The following is a 13691-nucleotide window of genomic DNA, read 5'->3' as shown; positions in this document are numbered from 1 at the left end:
CTCCTGTTTGAATCTTTAATCCATTTGGGAATGTTTTTGGTGTAGAGTAATATATATCAGTGCCTTCCTGTTTTCATATCCTATTCTGGTTGTTAAACTTGACTAATGAAAATCAGATATGAGCATTCTGGATTGTGGTAGAAAGTGTGTTGTTCCCATCGTGGCTCAGTGGTTAATGAATCTGATTTGGAACCATGAGGTTGTGGGTTTGATCCCTGGCCTTGCTCAGTGGGTTCAGGATCCAGCGTTGCCATGAGCTGTGGTGTAGGTCGCAGACACAGCTCAGATCCCACATTGCTGTGGCTCTGGTGTGGGCTGGTGGCTACAGCTCCGATTAGACCCCTAGCCTGGGAACATCCATATATGCCGCAGGAGCAGCCCTAGAAAAGGCAAAAAGACAACAACAGGAAAAAAGGCAGTGTGACATGCTGCATGGCTTTCAGTTTATTGTGTCTTGAGTATTCGTGAGCAGAGATGGTATGCAAAGGTGAAAGAGTGGCTTGGAAAATGGTAGTTGGCAGTCTCACATCAGGGTTGCCTTCTGTGTATGTGTGTGGAACAGAGAATTAAAGAGAGGATACCAGCAGCATCTCTTAGACATTTTGTGTTTGACTTTTTTGAATGACCCTGAGTTCTTTATCCAGGGAAGTAGAACTGTGGTAGGATGACATAGGACACCAGCTGACACGAGAACTTAGATAAAGGTTTTACATCATGCCCTTCTTCCATGATTATCTCATGAACTGCGAATTCTGTGGACTGGGGTTTTGTTTTGTTTTGTTTTAAACTTTTTATTTCAACATATGTTTCAGTTCAGATAGAAATTGGAGTCAGGGAAGGGGCTCCCTTCCCCTCTTTGACTTCTGATCCCCTCACTCATAAGTAAATGCTGTTAAGTTTCTTATATATCTTACAGAAATTTCAACCATTTATTTGTGACTACTACATACTACTGAATGTTCAGTTGGTGAAATTGAAGGTCTTTCACTCCGAAGAAATAAATCAAGAGGAAGGTAAGAAATAGAAATCTGTTAATGGCTTTGAAACACTTTACTTCAAAGAGTAAGAATTTCTTAAGATTATTTCTTTAGAACAATCCCTTTTGAGAATAAAAATTAATTTAGTGAACGTAAACAGGATGGAACAGTTGCCAAGGGTCTAACATAGTTCATAACGACAGCCAGATGCTTTGTACACACTGCCTCCAATTCACAAAATATTAGCATCTTTGATGTAGAGATGAGAAAACTGAAGCTCCCAGAGATAAATAACATACCTGCTCACCATGGCTTATAGAATGCATATAAGATAATTTTAATAGTGAGATTTGCTGATTTGAGTTCTTCCCACTAATGAAGAGAGTAGCAGGGCCTCCATTACCTGTGTGCAATCCATAAGTGACGCCCCTTACTCAGACACGTTCCTTCTGTTTGTCCACAATTTGTTATAATGTGCTGATTCGTCAAACTGCCATCTGATAACTATTGCAATAAATGTGCAGGTCGTCAGTGGCTGAGATTAAATGGATCCCCCTAGGGTTGTGCAGTGTCCAGTAGCCAGGTGAGGAGAACACATAAGAAGAGATTAATCCTTTCCATAAATCTTGTTCTAGATCTGTTCTGTTTCAGGTTTTTCTAGGAGCTGGCTCTATAAGGCTAGTAAGGGGAAAAAGGGAGGATGGGGGTGGGATGGATGGACCTACATTTTAAATTTATTCAAATAGGGAGTTCCTGTTGTGGCACAGTGGAAACGAATCAGACTGATAACCGTGAGGTTGCAGGTTCAATCCCTGGCCTTGCTTAGTGGGTTAAAGATCTGGTGTTGCTGTGAGCTATGGTGTAGGTTGCAGATGCAGTTCAGATCCTGCATTGCTGTGGCTGTGACGTAGGCCGGCAGCTGTAGCTCTGATTCAGCTCCTAACCTGGGAACTTCCATATGCTATGGGTGTGGCTCTACAAAAACAAAAAAAATTTTATAGAAATAGCATATCCGACACGTCAGTGTTCTCTGTGCTCCTGCTGTAGGCCTGTCTGTCTTGCACTTTGACTGTTGTGAGAAAAATGTTCTTTGCCAATTAAGCCATGGAATATTAGTGGAGAGGCAAGACGTAATTACACATGAAACCAAACTAGAGAGTTTGAGAGAACACTCCATTATATTGTGTGACTTAAAATATGGAAAGCATTAAGGTAGGAAAGATTACTGTGGTCAGCAGTAATCAGGCCAGGTATGATATAGCCAGATAGAAAGACAAGAAGTCTTGGGAGTTCCGTGGTGGCTCAGTGGGTTAGAGATTCGGCCTTGTCACTGCAGTGGCTCAAGTCACTACTGTGGTATAGTTTTGATCCCTGGCACAGCCAAAAAAAAAAAAAAGAAAAGAAAGAACAAGGAGTCTAGAGAGCTTGTCATTTGTAATTTGTGTATGTATTAAGGGGCAGAAGAACTGAGTGCCTTTACACTGACCCCAGGTGATTGTGAGTGGAAGGGCATGGTCAGAAGCTCCCTCAGCATTTTGTGTTGTTGATGTGTCTCTTACTATGAAGTCTCTTAGCATTTGACAGAAACTCTATACAGCACTGTGATTTGTTTACGTGTTGCCTTGGGATTTGTCCTCCCATTTCCTCCTTCCTTTGGCCTCCTTCATGCCTGGTGCAGTCTGCAGATGTAGAAGGTCTAGTAAATAGTACATGAATGTTTGGACCGAGGCCCGTGATCCTGGCTCCAGGAAAGTCCTGTGGGATCCTGAATTGTAAACCACTCATCCTTGGGATCTGAAGCAGAGATGAGGCTGCGGCTGTCACTTCAGTCTGAATGCTCTGTGTCTCCTAGCTCTGTTTTTTTTGTCTCAGCTAGAGGTTCTGTGTAAAAGCAAGTGTTTTAGGAGGTCCCATCCCACAATTCTGATCTGGTGCAGGATTTCTGAACAAATTAGAATGGGAAACACATGAAAACTCATAGTATGGACAGGCTATCAAGTGCTGGCTATCCAGACTGAGCATTGAGTTCAGCCAATGAGGTAGAAAGAGGCTTGGCAGGTGTTTTGGGTAAGTGAAAGCTATCTCTTAGTCTTCTGCATTTAAAAACTCCAGAGATGGTTAACCTGTTTTGTGCCTCAAGGACTCACCTTTCAGGGGGAGAGTCTTCACCTTTCTCTCATCCCACACCATCAGGTCACCACAAGTAATTGTGGCCGTTGGGTTTTTCTTACTCCAGATTTGCTAGAATCCACATCAGATCACACAGCTGGGAAAGACCATTGCTGTATTTGGACATGTTGATTCTGTTCTGGTTATCCAGAGGGATGGAAAGAGATGAGTAATGGGGAGTTAAATCTATAGGAGTTAAATCTACAGTTCTCTTCTGGCACAGCGGGTTAAGGATCTGCCATTGTCACCGCTGTGGCATGGGTTCAGTCCCTGGCCTGGGAACTTCTGCATGTGTGGGCATGGTCAAAAATCGTTCAATTAATCAATAGAAAATAAAGCAGAAAACTGCTTCTCTTCTTTACCATTAAGAGAAAGAATTATTATTTCAATAGTTATTTATGTCACACAAGAAATATTAATTTTGCCAGATCAAGGGTGTGTTTTTTAACCTTAGTGTTGCTGTAAAAGCTAAAATATACTTTTGGTTGTTGGTATCCATTTGCTTATAGTTAAATGAACTTAAGTAGATTTGGGTCAAGATTTTTGGTTTTGCTTTGGAACTTTGTTCTCCAGCTCTTTCTCCATAAGTAGATGATCAGGTAGCATTTGAAAATGTTTTTGGGTGGTGGCATACTGAGTAGGCCTTTGATAAATCTTCCAGAACCTGAGGCCCGTGCTCCTGAACTTCTGTGAATGGCCCCAGCGCTCCCGATCACTCTTCCGAGTAAGATGTCCCTGAGATCCCTCAAGTGGAGCCTCCTGCTGCTGTCGCTGCTGAGTTTCCTAGTGATGTGGTACCTGAGCCTCCCCCACTACAACGTGATCGAGCGCGTGAACTGGATGTACTTCTACGAGTATGAGCCCATTTACAGACAAGACTTTCACTTCACACTTCGAGAGCACTCAAACTGCTCTCATCAAAACCCGTTTCTTGTCATCCTGGTGACCTCACACCCCGCAGATGTGAAAGCTAGACAGGCCATTAGAGTTACTTGGGGTGAAAAGAAGTCTTGGTGGGGATATGAAGTTCTGACGTTTTTCTTATTAGGACAGCAGGCTGAAAGGGAAGACAAAGTGTTAGCCTTATCCTTAGAGGATGAGCACCTTCTTTATGGTGACATAATACGGCAAGATTTTTTAGACACATACAATAACCTGACCTTGAAAACGATTATGGCATTTAGGTGGGTAACTGAATTTTGCCCCAATGCCAGGTACATCATGAAGACAGACACGGATGTTTTCATCAATACTGGCAATTTAGTGAAGTATCTTTTAAATTTAAACCACTCAGAAAAGTTTTTCACAGGTTATCCTCTAATTGATAATTATTCCTATAGAGGATTTTACCAAAAAACCCATATTTCATACCAGGAGTATCCCTTCAAAGTGTTTCCCCCCTACTGCAGTGGGTTGGGTTATATAATGTCCAGAGATTTGGTGCCAAGGATCTATGAAATGATGAGTCACGTAAAACCCATCAAGTTCGAAGATGTCTATGTTGGAATCTGTTTGAATTTATTAAAAGTGGACATTCATATTCCAGAAGACACAAACCTTTTCTTTTTATATAGGATCCATTTGGATGTCTGTCAACTCAGACGTGTGATTGCAGCCCATGGCTTTTCTTCCAAGGAAATTATCACATTTTGGCAGGTTATGCTAAGGAACACCACATGCCATTATTAACTTGACGTTCTACCCAAAGCCTAGAGAAGGGAGGGATACTTTGTGAAAGTGTTAAAGTTAGTACTGTGAAATCTCCAATGGAAAACTCATGGGAAGGTCACTGAGTCGCTTACATGGAACTGAAACTCCTGAAGACCCCATAGACTGGAAGCAAGGACTTGCACTTGACTGGTGGTTTATTCTGACAGCGATCGAGTAAGGCCTTTTAAAGATGATGTTCAGAGGAATGAAACATAAAGGAATGGGAAGTTTTTGTTAATAAAACTAATAGGACCAAACTATTCGAACATGTCATTCTGTAGGCTAGAATTTCTTAAAAGGGTTTCACTGAATTATAAGCTCATTTGTCCATAACAACAAAGCAGTGTGGAGTATTACTCATTGAACAGTCTTGTCCGTTCAGGGTTTTGTGTATATCATACCTGAATTAGCAGTTTTTTAAGATATATAGTTCTATGTAAAAAAAAAAGTTGTACCAAACAAAAGTTCATCTGTTTTTGGTCATTCAGAAGATATTTCAAGCTGTTACAGTATTTCAGAGTGCTCAATTATTATTTAATATGACTTAAACTTTTATACTTTTTTGGGTGTTTGAATGTTCTGGTTGTTTCAATATTGTGTAAACAGAATAGTGAATCATTCTTTATATTTAAACTTCTTTCCAGTTACTTCACTGAAGAGTTTAATTATTGATAGCTCCATCAGTGTGAAGACATTGGTCATTATTGTATATCAGTAATCTCTTAGACTTTGGTAAACATTTTGTTGTGGTAATATAGAGAAGAATTAAAACACAAAGATCTGAATTACTGTCTTGTTTTTAAAAATAGAATCCCCAGTGTTTTTAGACGTCACTTCATCTGACTCATTTTTCCACCTGGAAATTAGGAGTGATGTAGAATGCCAGGTAAGCATGTTTTCATTTGGAAAGGACTCTGAAGCCAAAAAGAAAAGAGAGCATGTGATGGCCATAATATTATAAAATGAGTGTCATACTTCAGCACTTGAGTTGGAAAGAGAAGTCTAAAGAGTCGTGTTGTATTGTTAACTGTTCCATGTTTTTTCTCATTAACAGTCAGTTTGAGAATAAAAAGGAAAAAAATACACTGCTGCTATTGTTACTAGTTTCACATCAAGAGGAAAGCTTTACTGTGTGGTCAAGAATGAAGTCTGATTTCCATGTCATGGAGAGCATGTTTTTTTCATAGGAATGGTGATGTCGGTCACCTTCGACCTAGTAGTTGGTCACAGGAGCCCTCCTTGCCCCCATATTCTTGGGACTGTGCAGTTTCCCATCATGCCTGATATGGGACAGGTGATTCTTTTTTTTCTGGATTACATGATGGCAAAAGGTCAAATTTGGCAGAAAATACAGACTTGAAAGTATATAGTCAGCTCTTGTAGTAATCATTTCTTTACAATTCTCCTGTAAGTAAAGCTTCAATTAGAACCATTATAATGTGAGATTCTTTGTAACAAGGCTATTTCCATATCCTTCATCTCAGACTTGATCCAGTTACAAGAAAATCAATTAAATGAAATATCCTGTAGACTCAGTCTATGCCCTTTCTAATTCCCACTAACAGGGGAGTCACTTTCTTTAAGACAGATGTGGTTATTTTTGTGGTAGGATTAAATTTGATTGAATTTGCATAAGTTTATATTGATAGCTAGGTGGCCAACTCAAACATTTTTTTTTTTTCTTTTTGGCTACCCTGCAGCATATGTAGTTCCCAGGCCAGGGATCAGATCCAAGCCACACTTGTGACCTATACCACAGCCGCAGGAACAGAGAATCTGTAACCCAGTGTGCCAGGCTGGGAATCAAACCTGCATCCTGGGGCTACAGAGATGCTACTGATCCTGTTGCACCACAGCAGGAACTCCTCAAAAAAATTTTTTTTCTCTTTAGGGCCAAATCTGCGGCATATGAAAGTCATCAGGCTAGGATTCGAATCAGAGCTGCAGCTGCTGGCTTAGGCCACAGCCACAGCAATGCAGGATCCTTAGCCCACTGAGCAAGGCCAGGGACCAAACCCACATCCTCATGGACCCTAGTCGGATTTGACTCCAGAGCGATAACAGGAACTCCTCAAAGAATTTTTTAAAGAGAGAACTTTTAAAATAAGTGATTTCCCTTTACTTTAAGATGACCAAAAAGTAAAATGTGAATAATTGCCAACTTTTAGAAGACTATTCCTTTTTTAACTTCAGATTGCTGTTTAAGAAATCTCAAAAGAGGATTCTGTGGTGGCACAGTGGTAACAAACCCGACTAGTATCCATGAGGACAACGGTTTGATCCCTGGCGTCACTCAATGGGTTTAGGATCCCTCGTTGCTGTGGCTGTGGTGTAGGCTAGCAGCTGCAGATCCAATTCAACCCCTAGCCTGGGAATTTCCATATACTGTGGATATAGCCCTAAAAAGACAAAAAAAAAGACAAAAAAAAGAAAAAAAAGAATCTCGAAAGTTTATGAAAAATACTAAGAGGTGGGGTCATTACATTTTTTTGTTTCTAACCTCACATTTGTTAATAGTCTAAGCTTTCAGGCAATAAGTATTAGTCAGCTGTGTTATAAAAAGCTCGGCCTCTGATGTTCAACCAGATCAATAGCACTTTTTATTTTAATTGATAACAAAAGTTAATACCAGAGCCTAACCTCAGGCTGCTTCTCTTCTGTCATCCACAGCCCTGCCATCCCAGAGACTTCACACACTCACTGCCTCACTCATTTACTTTGCTTTCTTATAAGCATTGAATCGGTGACACCAGTACATTAGCTTTTGCCAGATTATGCTGCAAGAACAGCTGCAGATCTCAGAGGTTGGCAACAACCATGTTTTCTTTTCATCTACACTGCATGCCACTGGTTCCCAGCCTTGGCTACTGTGTGTATCTTCTCACTTAGGTCCTGGCTGAAGAGCAACACCTATCTGGAACATACTGTTCTTATAGAGGGAAGGGAAAAAAACGCTGGTGGAAACACCAGCATATATATCCACTGGCCAAATCAAATCCCATGCCAAGCCCAGCATCAGTGGCAGGTGGGGGTTGGAGGATGTAGTCTCAAGGAAATAGTACAAATCATGTTTTGGCAGCTGGGAATGTTTTGTTTGCAGGATGGTGAAGGAATAGTTAGGTACAGTAATCTGCCACACCTAGTATGTGACAGGGAGAAGGGGCTTGGGGATCTGGATTCTTGGGCTGGCCCCAGTGGAGCAGAAGTTTTCTGGCTCATGTGGAGCTAGTGCTCTGAGTCCTTCCCTGGGAGAGATGCCCTTTCACCCTCAATCTTTCCCTGGCTCTGCCCTAAATAGTCTTGGCATTATTGTGTTCCCATTACTTGGTCAGATGAAGAACAGCCAGAGCTGAGCTATTTATAATTCTGAGCATGAGGTTAAGTTCTTTTCTCTTGGGGTCTGGTAGACAAATACTGCAGAAGGGGGCGGGGAGAGAGAAGTTGGAAGGGGGCCAGCTTTGGTGGGAGGAGGGTGAAAACAAGAAATGTGACAGGCCCATCTGGCATCATAGGGGTTCTTTTTTGTCTTCCTTTTTTCTTTTTTAGGGCCCTACCTGTGGCATATGGAAGTTCCTGGGCTAGGTGTTGAATCAGAGCCACAGCTGCCGGCCTACACCACAGCCATAGCAGCGCCAGATCCAAGCCATGTCTGCGACCTGTACCACAGCTCATGGCAACTCCGGATCCTTAGCCCACTGAGCGAAGCCAGGGCTGGAACCCAAGTCCTCATGGACACTATGTCGGGTTCTTAACCCACTGAGCCACAATGGGAACTCTGGAGTTCTTATTTTAACCCACTGGGAATTAACCTTTCTGTTAAGCCAACTCCTCTGGATTTTGTGTGAGCCATTAAAACCCCCTCACACTCTGCCTCAGCTGCTTGATTATCCCACGTGTGGTTAATATAAGACCAGCCCTTTAAGGAGTCAACATAGGTGTCACGTGTGGTTGGAGATACTGGTAGGAGATGGATCAAGCATGGGAAATGGGCCCTGAGAGCCAAGAGGCAGTTTGAGTGGGCAGTTCCTTGGCAGAATTTTCACCCCAGGGAAGAGCCGTCTCATGGGTCTAATAAAGTCAAAGGAGGGCCCAACAAGGATGAAAACCATCACTCTGTATTTAAGGTAAGTGACAGAGGCACAAAGCTTGCACTCGGATAATCTCCGCTCACATCTGATCCTTTCCCCATATTTGCAAGCCCTCATCCCTGCTTTAGGTTTTCAGTGAATAATTTCTAGAAAGTCTTTCAACTTAGCCCTCTTTATGTTTTACTCTCACCTTTTAGACCATGTGGGAGGCAGAGCGCAAGTCAGCACACTTAGATTTTACTCATAAAAAGCCCCTTTGAGACATTTCCCAGATTTAAAAAACATCATTCTCGTAAAAGGTTGCAGCAGGTATGGGGAAGGTTTTGAATAACAGTCTTCCCCCTTCTCACTACATATGTAGAACCATACAGAAACAAGCAGTAGGAGAAAATACCACAATGTTAACAGGAATCGCCTCTCAGTGACGCTGCTACCTTTAGTTATTTTTTATTCATTCTCAACAACAAGGACAGATTAATTTTATAAGTTTTTTTTTTTTTTTTTTTTTTTTTTTTTTAGTCCTTTGTCTTTTGGGGGCCACACTCGCAGCATATGGAGGTTCCCAGGCTAGGGGCTGAATTGGAGCTATGGCTGCCAGCCTACACCAGAGCCACAGCAATGTGGTATCCTTAATCCACTGAGCAAGGCCAGGGATCGAACCCACAACCTCATGGTTCTTGGATTTGTTTCTGCTGAGCCACGACAGGAACTCCTTATAACATAAATTTTAAACAGTATTTTAGCAAATTTAGGTGAAGGTAAAAAGCAGGGACAGAAAATGTGGGGATGGAGTCCCTGTTGTGGCTCAGTGGTTAACGAATCCAACTAGGAACCATGAGGTTGCTGGTTCTATCCCTGGCATTGCTCAATGGGTTAAGGATCTGGCGATGCTGTGAGCTGTGGTGTGGGTCGCAGACGTGGCTCGGATCTGGCGTTGCTGTGGCTCTGGTGTAGGCCAGCAGCTACAGCTCTGATTAGACCCCTAGCCTGGGAACCTCCATTGCATGCGGGTGCAGCCCTAGAAAAAACAAAAAGACAAAAGAAAAAAAAATGTGGGGAAAGGCTGGTGGCAACAGTGCCAAATACTGGGCTCACTGGTGAGTCGCCAGCCCCTTTTGCCACCCCCCCCCACTTCCTCCCTCAGCAGAGAGGCTTGTGAACCAGCCAATGAGACCCCAAGGGTTGTCAGTATGTGGGCTCCTGTGTGTGTACCTCCCTCATTAAAGAAAGACAGCAGAGGAAGCCTCCTTAATCAGATGTTCTGTCTACAATGCTGGAATCTGTTGATCCCATGAGCTTCAATGCCTGAGCTGGTGAGCTTGTGCCCACATTCTTCTAGGCCCTTTGGATGTGAAGTAACCACATCTTTGGATGTGATGGGATGTGTGGTCACCTACTCAGAGCTGAGGGGCACTTAACTCCAGGGACATAAGCGTTTCCCTGTTGTGTCCACAGTGAGTAGAGAGATGTGGGCAGATGACTCAACTCCTGTGGGGCAGAGAGAACAGCTGGTTCCTGACCTGGGAGCTCTGAGGCTCTGGCTTGAAGCCTGCTGGGGATGGTGCCTCTACCATGAGCAGCCCACAGGGATTCGGTGGATGGTGCAGGACACGGGAAATGAGTCCTCCAGCCCTCGCTCCTCGGGGTACCTGACATCCGCGTAGGATGGCAGGTCTACGGGTCTATCTGTGGGGGCGGAGAGGGGAGTGGGAGGCCGTGGAGCCCTGAAGAGGCATCCATCTCTCACCAGTGGAGCCAGCTCTTCTCATTTGGGAGGAGAGAGTCCAGGCCCACATCTGTTTTTCTTTCGTGGTTGACTCCTTATCATCTGAGGTTTCTTTTACCGCTCACTTTGTTCTCTTCAGAAATAAAAAGGTGGAAATCTCTGGGGTTTGGTAAATTCACAGTGGAATGACTGATCTTGCTGTTATTCTGTGCCTCTAGGCCGCTGTAATTACTTTGTTCAGAGTGAAGTGTTTCAAGGTTTCAGGACAAGAACATTTGAAAAGCCGTAAATGATTAATTTGGTGTTCAAAAGTCAAGGGATAATCAACCCTGCCTCTTAGCTCAATGGAGAGGAGGAGAGTAACTTAACCTTATTTTTGTTATTGGACCTCTTGTTTATATGAACCTTTAAAAATTTTTTGCACACTATTTCTCTCTCCTTTAATGAATCTTAACATGAAAACAAAGTAAATGTTTGTTTACTGATATATGTAGAAATTAAATCCTGTATTTTTCAGCATTAAATTTGAAAGCAGGTAGAGAAGGCAATTAATGTTTTGCCTGCTGAACAACCTCCTTTTCCAGAAACTTCTACCTCTGAGAAATGTCTTATCCACTAACTCCATCAACATGGTAGGTTAGTACAGCATGACCCAAGCCATGAGGATTCCCCTCGTTTTAAGATCCCAGACCCTGGAGACAGTCCATTGGTTCACTGGACACTACCTGGGCAATTGCAGTTCCTAGAATTAAGACTGAGTAGTCTTAGTCTCAGCATCTCTAGCTAAGGAGATATAAATCTGGGAAATATTGGTATTAGCTGTTTTTTTAAAAAAAATTTTTTTTTCATTTTTTAGAGTAGTGTTATGTTCACAGCAAAATCAAAAGAAAGGTACAGAGATTTTCCATATACTCCCCGCCCCCCCCACCCCTACTTCCTCACCATCCACATACCCCACCAAAACAGCACATGTATTACAGTGACACATCGTTATCACCCAATGTGTACAGTTTACATTTGACTCTTGGTGGACTTTCAGTGAGGCTAAGACTATAATCCTCTGCAGAAAGCATCAGAGCTGGAGTCTAGGCCTCATGGAAGGGCAGTGGTTTACAGAAGCAGAGGAAAGGCCCACCTTCAGATAAGCCCTTACTTAACCAGGCCCAGTTCTCCTACATGGCCGGCCTAGGGCCCAGCTAGTGGGCCTAGAGCTCTGTGGCTCCCTTGCATTTTGGACCTCTCAAGAGACAGCAAGTGTTCCCATGGATGCTAACCCCAGGCTGGCCTCCCTACCAGGCAGGTCAGGAGGGTAAAGGCATAGGGTTGACATTTGGGGATCTAGTACCTTCAGAGTATGGCTCCAAACTGCAGATGAAGTCCAGGGCCCCCCAGCCTCTGCCCCATGCCTTGCACACCTCCTGCCCTTTGTTTCTCTGGCACTCCAGCCCTTGCCTGGCCAACCTGCCTTCACCTCAGCTCTTTACCTGGGGTTTACCTTGCTTTTTCTGCATCTCCATTTCCTTATCTATAAACAGAAAGTAATTCTCTTCTGTATGGAGTCAGATGTTGGGCCATCAGCCTGGAGAAGAGAAGGCCCAGTGGCTGAGAAAATGGTCTTGACCAGAGTGACTCTTGAAATCAGGACTAAGTGGGGGTTGTGGCAGAGAGAGATTTTAGTGCAGGATGAGAGAAAACAGAGATGGAGTAGGCTGGTTCAGGAAGTAGTGAATTCTCAGTTTTAAAGGAGGTTAGAGAAGGTGGAGAGTCCTTGGTAAAAATGCTGGGAGTGGAGAATACACTGGACTTGAAAACTTCAGCTGAGAGAAGTACTGGCACAGCTTTGGAGTCACACAGATCTGAAGCTAAGTCTTAGTGCCACCTCTTACCAGCTGGATTACCCTTCTCTCAGAGCCTCATCTGCCTGGCACCGTGGCAGGGAGATGATAAGAGTGTGGCTTGTAGTGCTTTTACAAGAATCCACTGAAGTGGGAGATACGGAGGAGCCAGCAGGCAGTAGATGCTCCATACCTGGAAAATATCTTTAAATTGCCACTTTGGTTGTAAACAGAGTAGAGGGCACAGTGGGGAGGACATTGCTGCTGCCCCTGGAACTGGGGTCTGGAAGGGCCACCAGCAGGCAGAAAGAGTGTATTCTAAGCAGAAGAAGAGGGAAAAAATGAATTGGTGATACACGTATTGATTTTTTTTTTTTTTCTGAACTTAATTCTGTTCCATTGCTTTATAAGTCTGCCTTTCCATTAGGGCCATACTGTGTTGATTAATCTGACCTTATACTAAATCTTCAAAATCTAATAATATTAAGTCCTACAAGTTTGTTCTTTTGCAGGGTTGTTTTCACTATTACACATCCTTTGAATTTCCATGAAAAGTTTGAAATCAACCTATCAATTTCTACAAGAGTCTTCCAGGCTTTTGATTAGAACTACACAAAATGTAAAAACTGAGGGGAAAGGATATTTTCACAATTTGAGTCTTCCGATTTATGAATGTGGTCTATCTCTCCATTTATTTAGATCTTTAATTTCCTTCAGCAATATTCCAAAGTTTTCAAAATGCAGTGATCTTGCAGATCTTTCATTGGATGTATTCCTAAGTATTTTGTAGTTTTTGATGCTATTGTCAATGGGATTTTTTAATGGAGATGTAAATGTGTTGAACTTAAGTGCTCAGTTCAATTATCTTGGGAAGTTTTACACACCTATACAACGATCACCATTTTACAAAATATTATAGAACACTTCCATCATCTCAGAAAGGTTCCTAATGCCACTTTCCAGTCAATCCCTGCCCTTACCCTACCACCACTAGAGAACCATTTCCTGGTCTCAATCGCTATAGATTTAGTCTTGCCTGTCTGGGAATTTATATAAATGTACTCATGAGTATGTATTACTTTGAGTCTTGCTTCTTTGACCTATTATAATATATTGGAGATTAATCCACATTGTTTTGTGTGTCAGAAATTTCTTTTTATTGATGAGTATTATTCCATTATTATGC

The 13691-nt window shown here is 42.6% G+C and overlaps 1 protein-coding gene across 14 annotated transcripts in view; it reads left to right on the top strand.

Moving 5' to 3' along the window:
- The window catches only part of B3GALNT1 (beta-1,3-N-acetylgalactosaminyltransferase 1 (globoside blood group)), a 38458-nt gene extending 32438 nt beyond the window's left edge, over positions 1-6020 (top strand). For 13 of the 14 annotated variants that reach the window (XM_021068558.1, XM_021068559.1, XM_021068560.1 and 10 more), the window contains 2 exons: positions 917-1013; positions 3808-6020. In XM_021068558.1, coding sequence (XP_020924217.1) covers positions 3840-4835 — 996 coding nt within the window. In that variant the 5' untranslated portion in view covers positions 917-1013; positions 3808-3839 and the 3' untranslated portion in view covers positions 4836-6020. Of the gene's footprint in view, positions 1-916; positions 1014-3805 lie in introns of those variants that run through there. The other variant, NM_214351.1, reaches the window with a different exon arrangement.

The sequence above is a fragment of the Sus scrofa genome, chromosome 13, assembly GCF_000003025.6.
Source record: "Sus scrofa isolate TJ Tabasco breed Duroc chromosome 13, Sscrofa11.1, whole genome shotgun sequence".
NCBI lineage: Eukaryota > Metazoa > Chordata > Mammalia > Artiodactyla > Suidae > Sus > Sus scrofa.
Note: the sequence above shows the minus strand (reverse complement) of the source record. Positions and strands in the feature narration are given on the sequence as shown.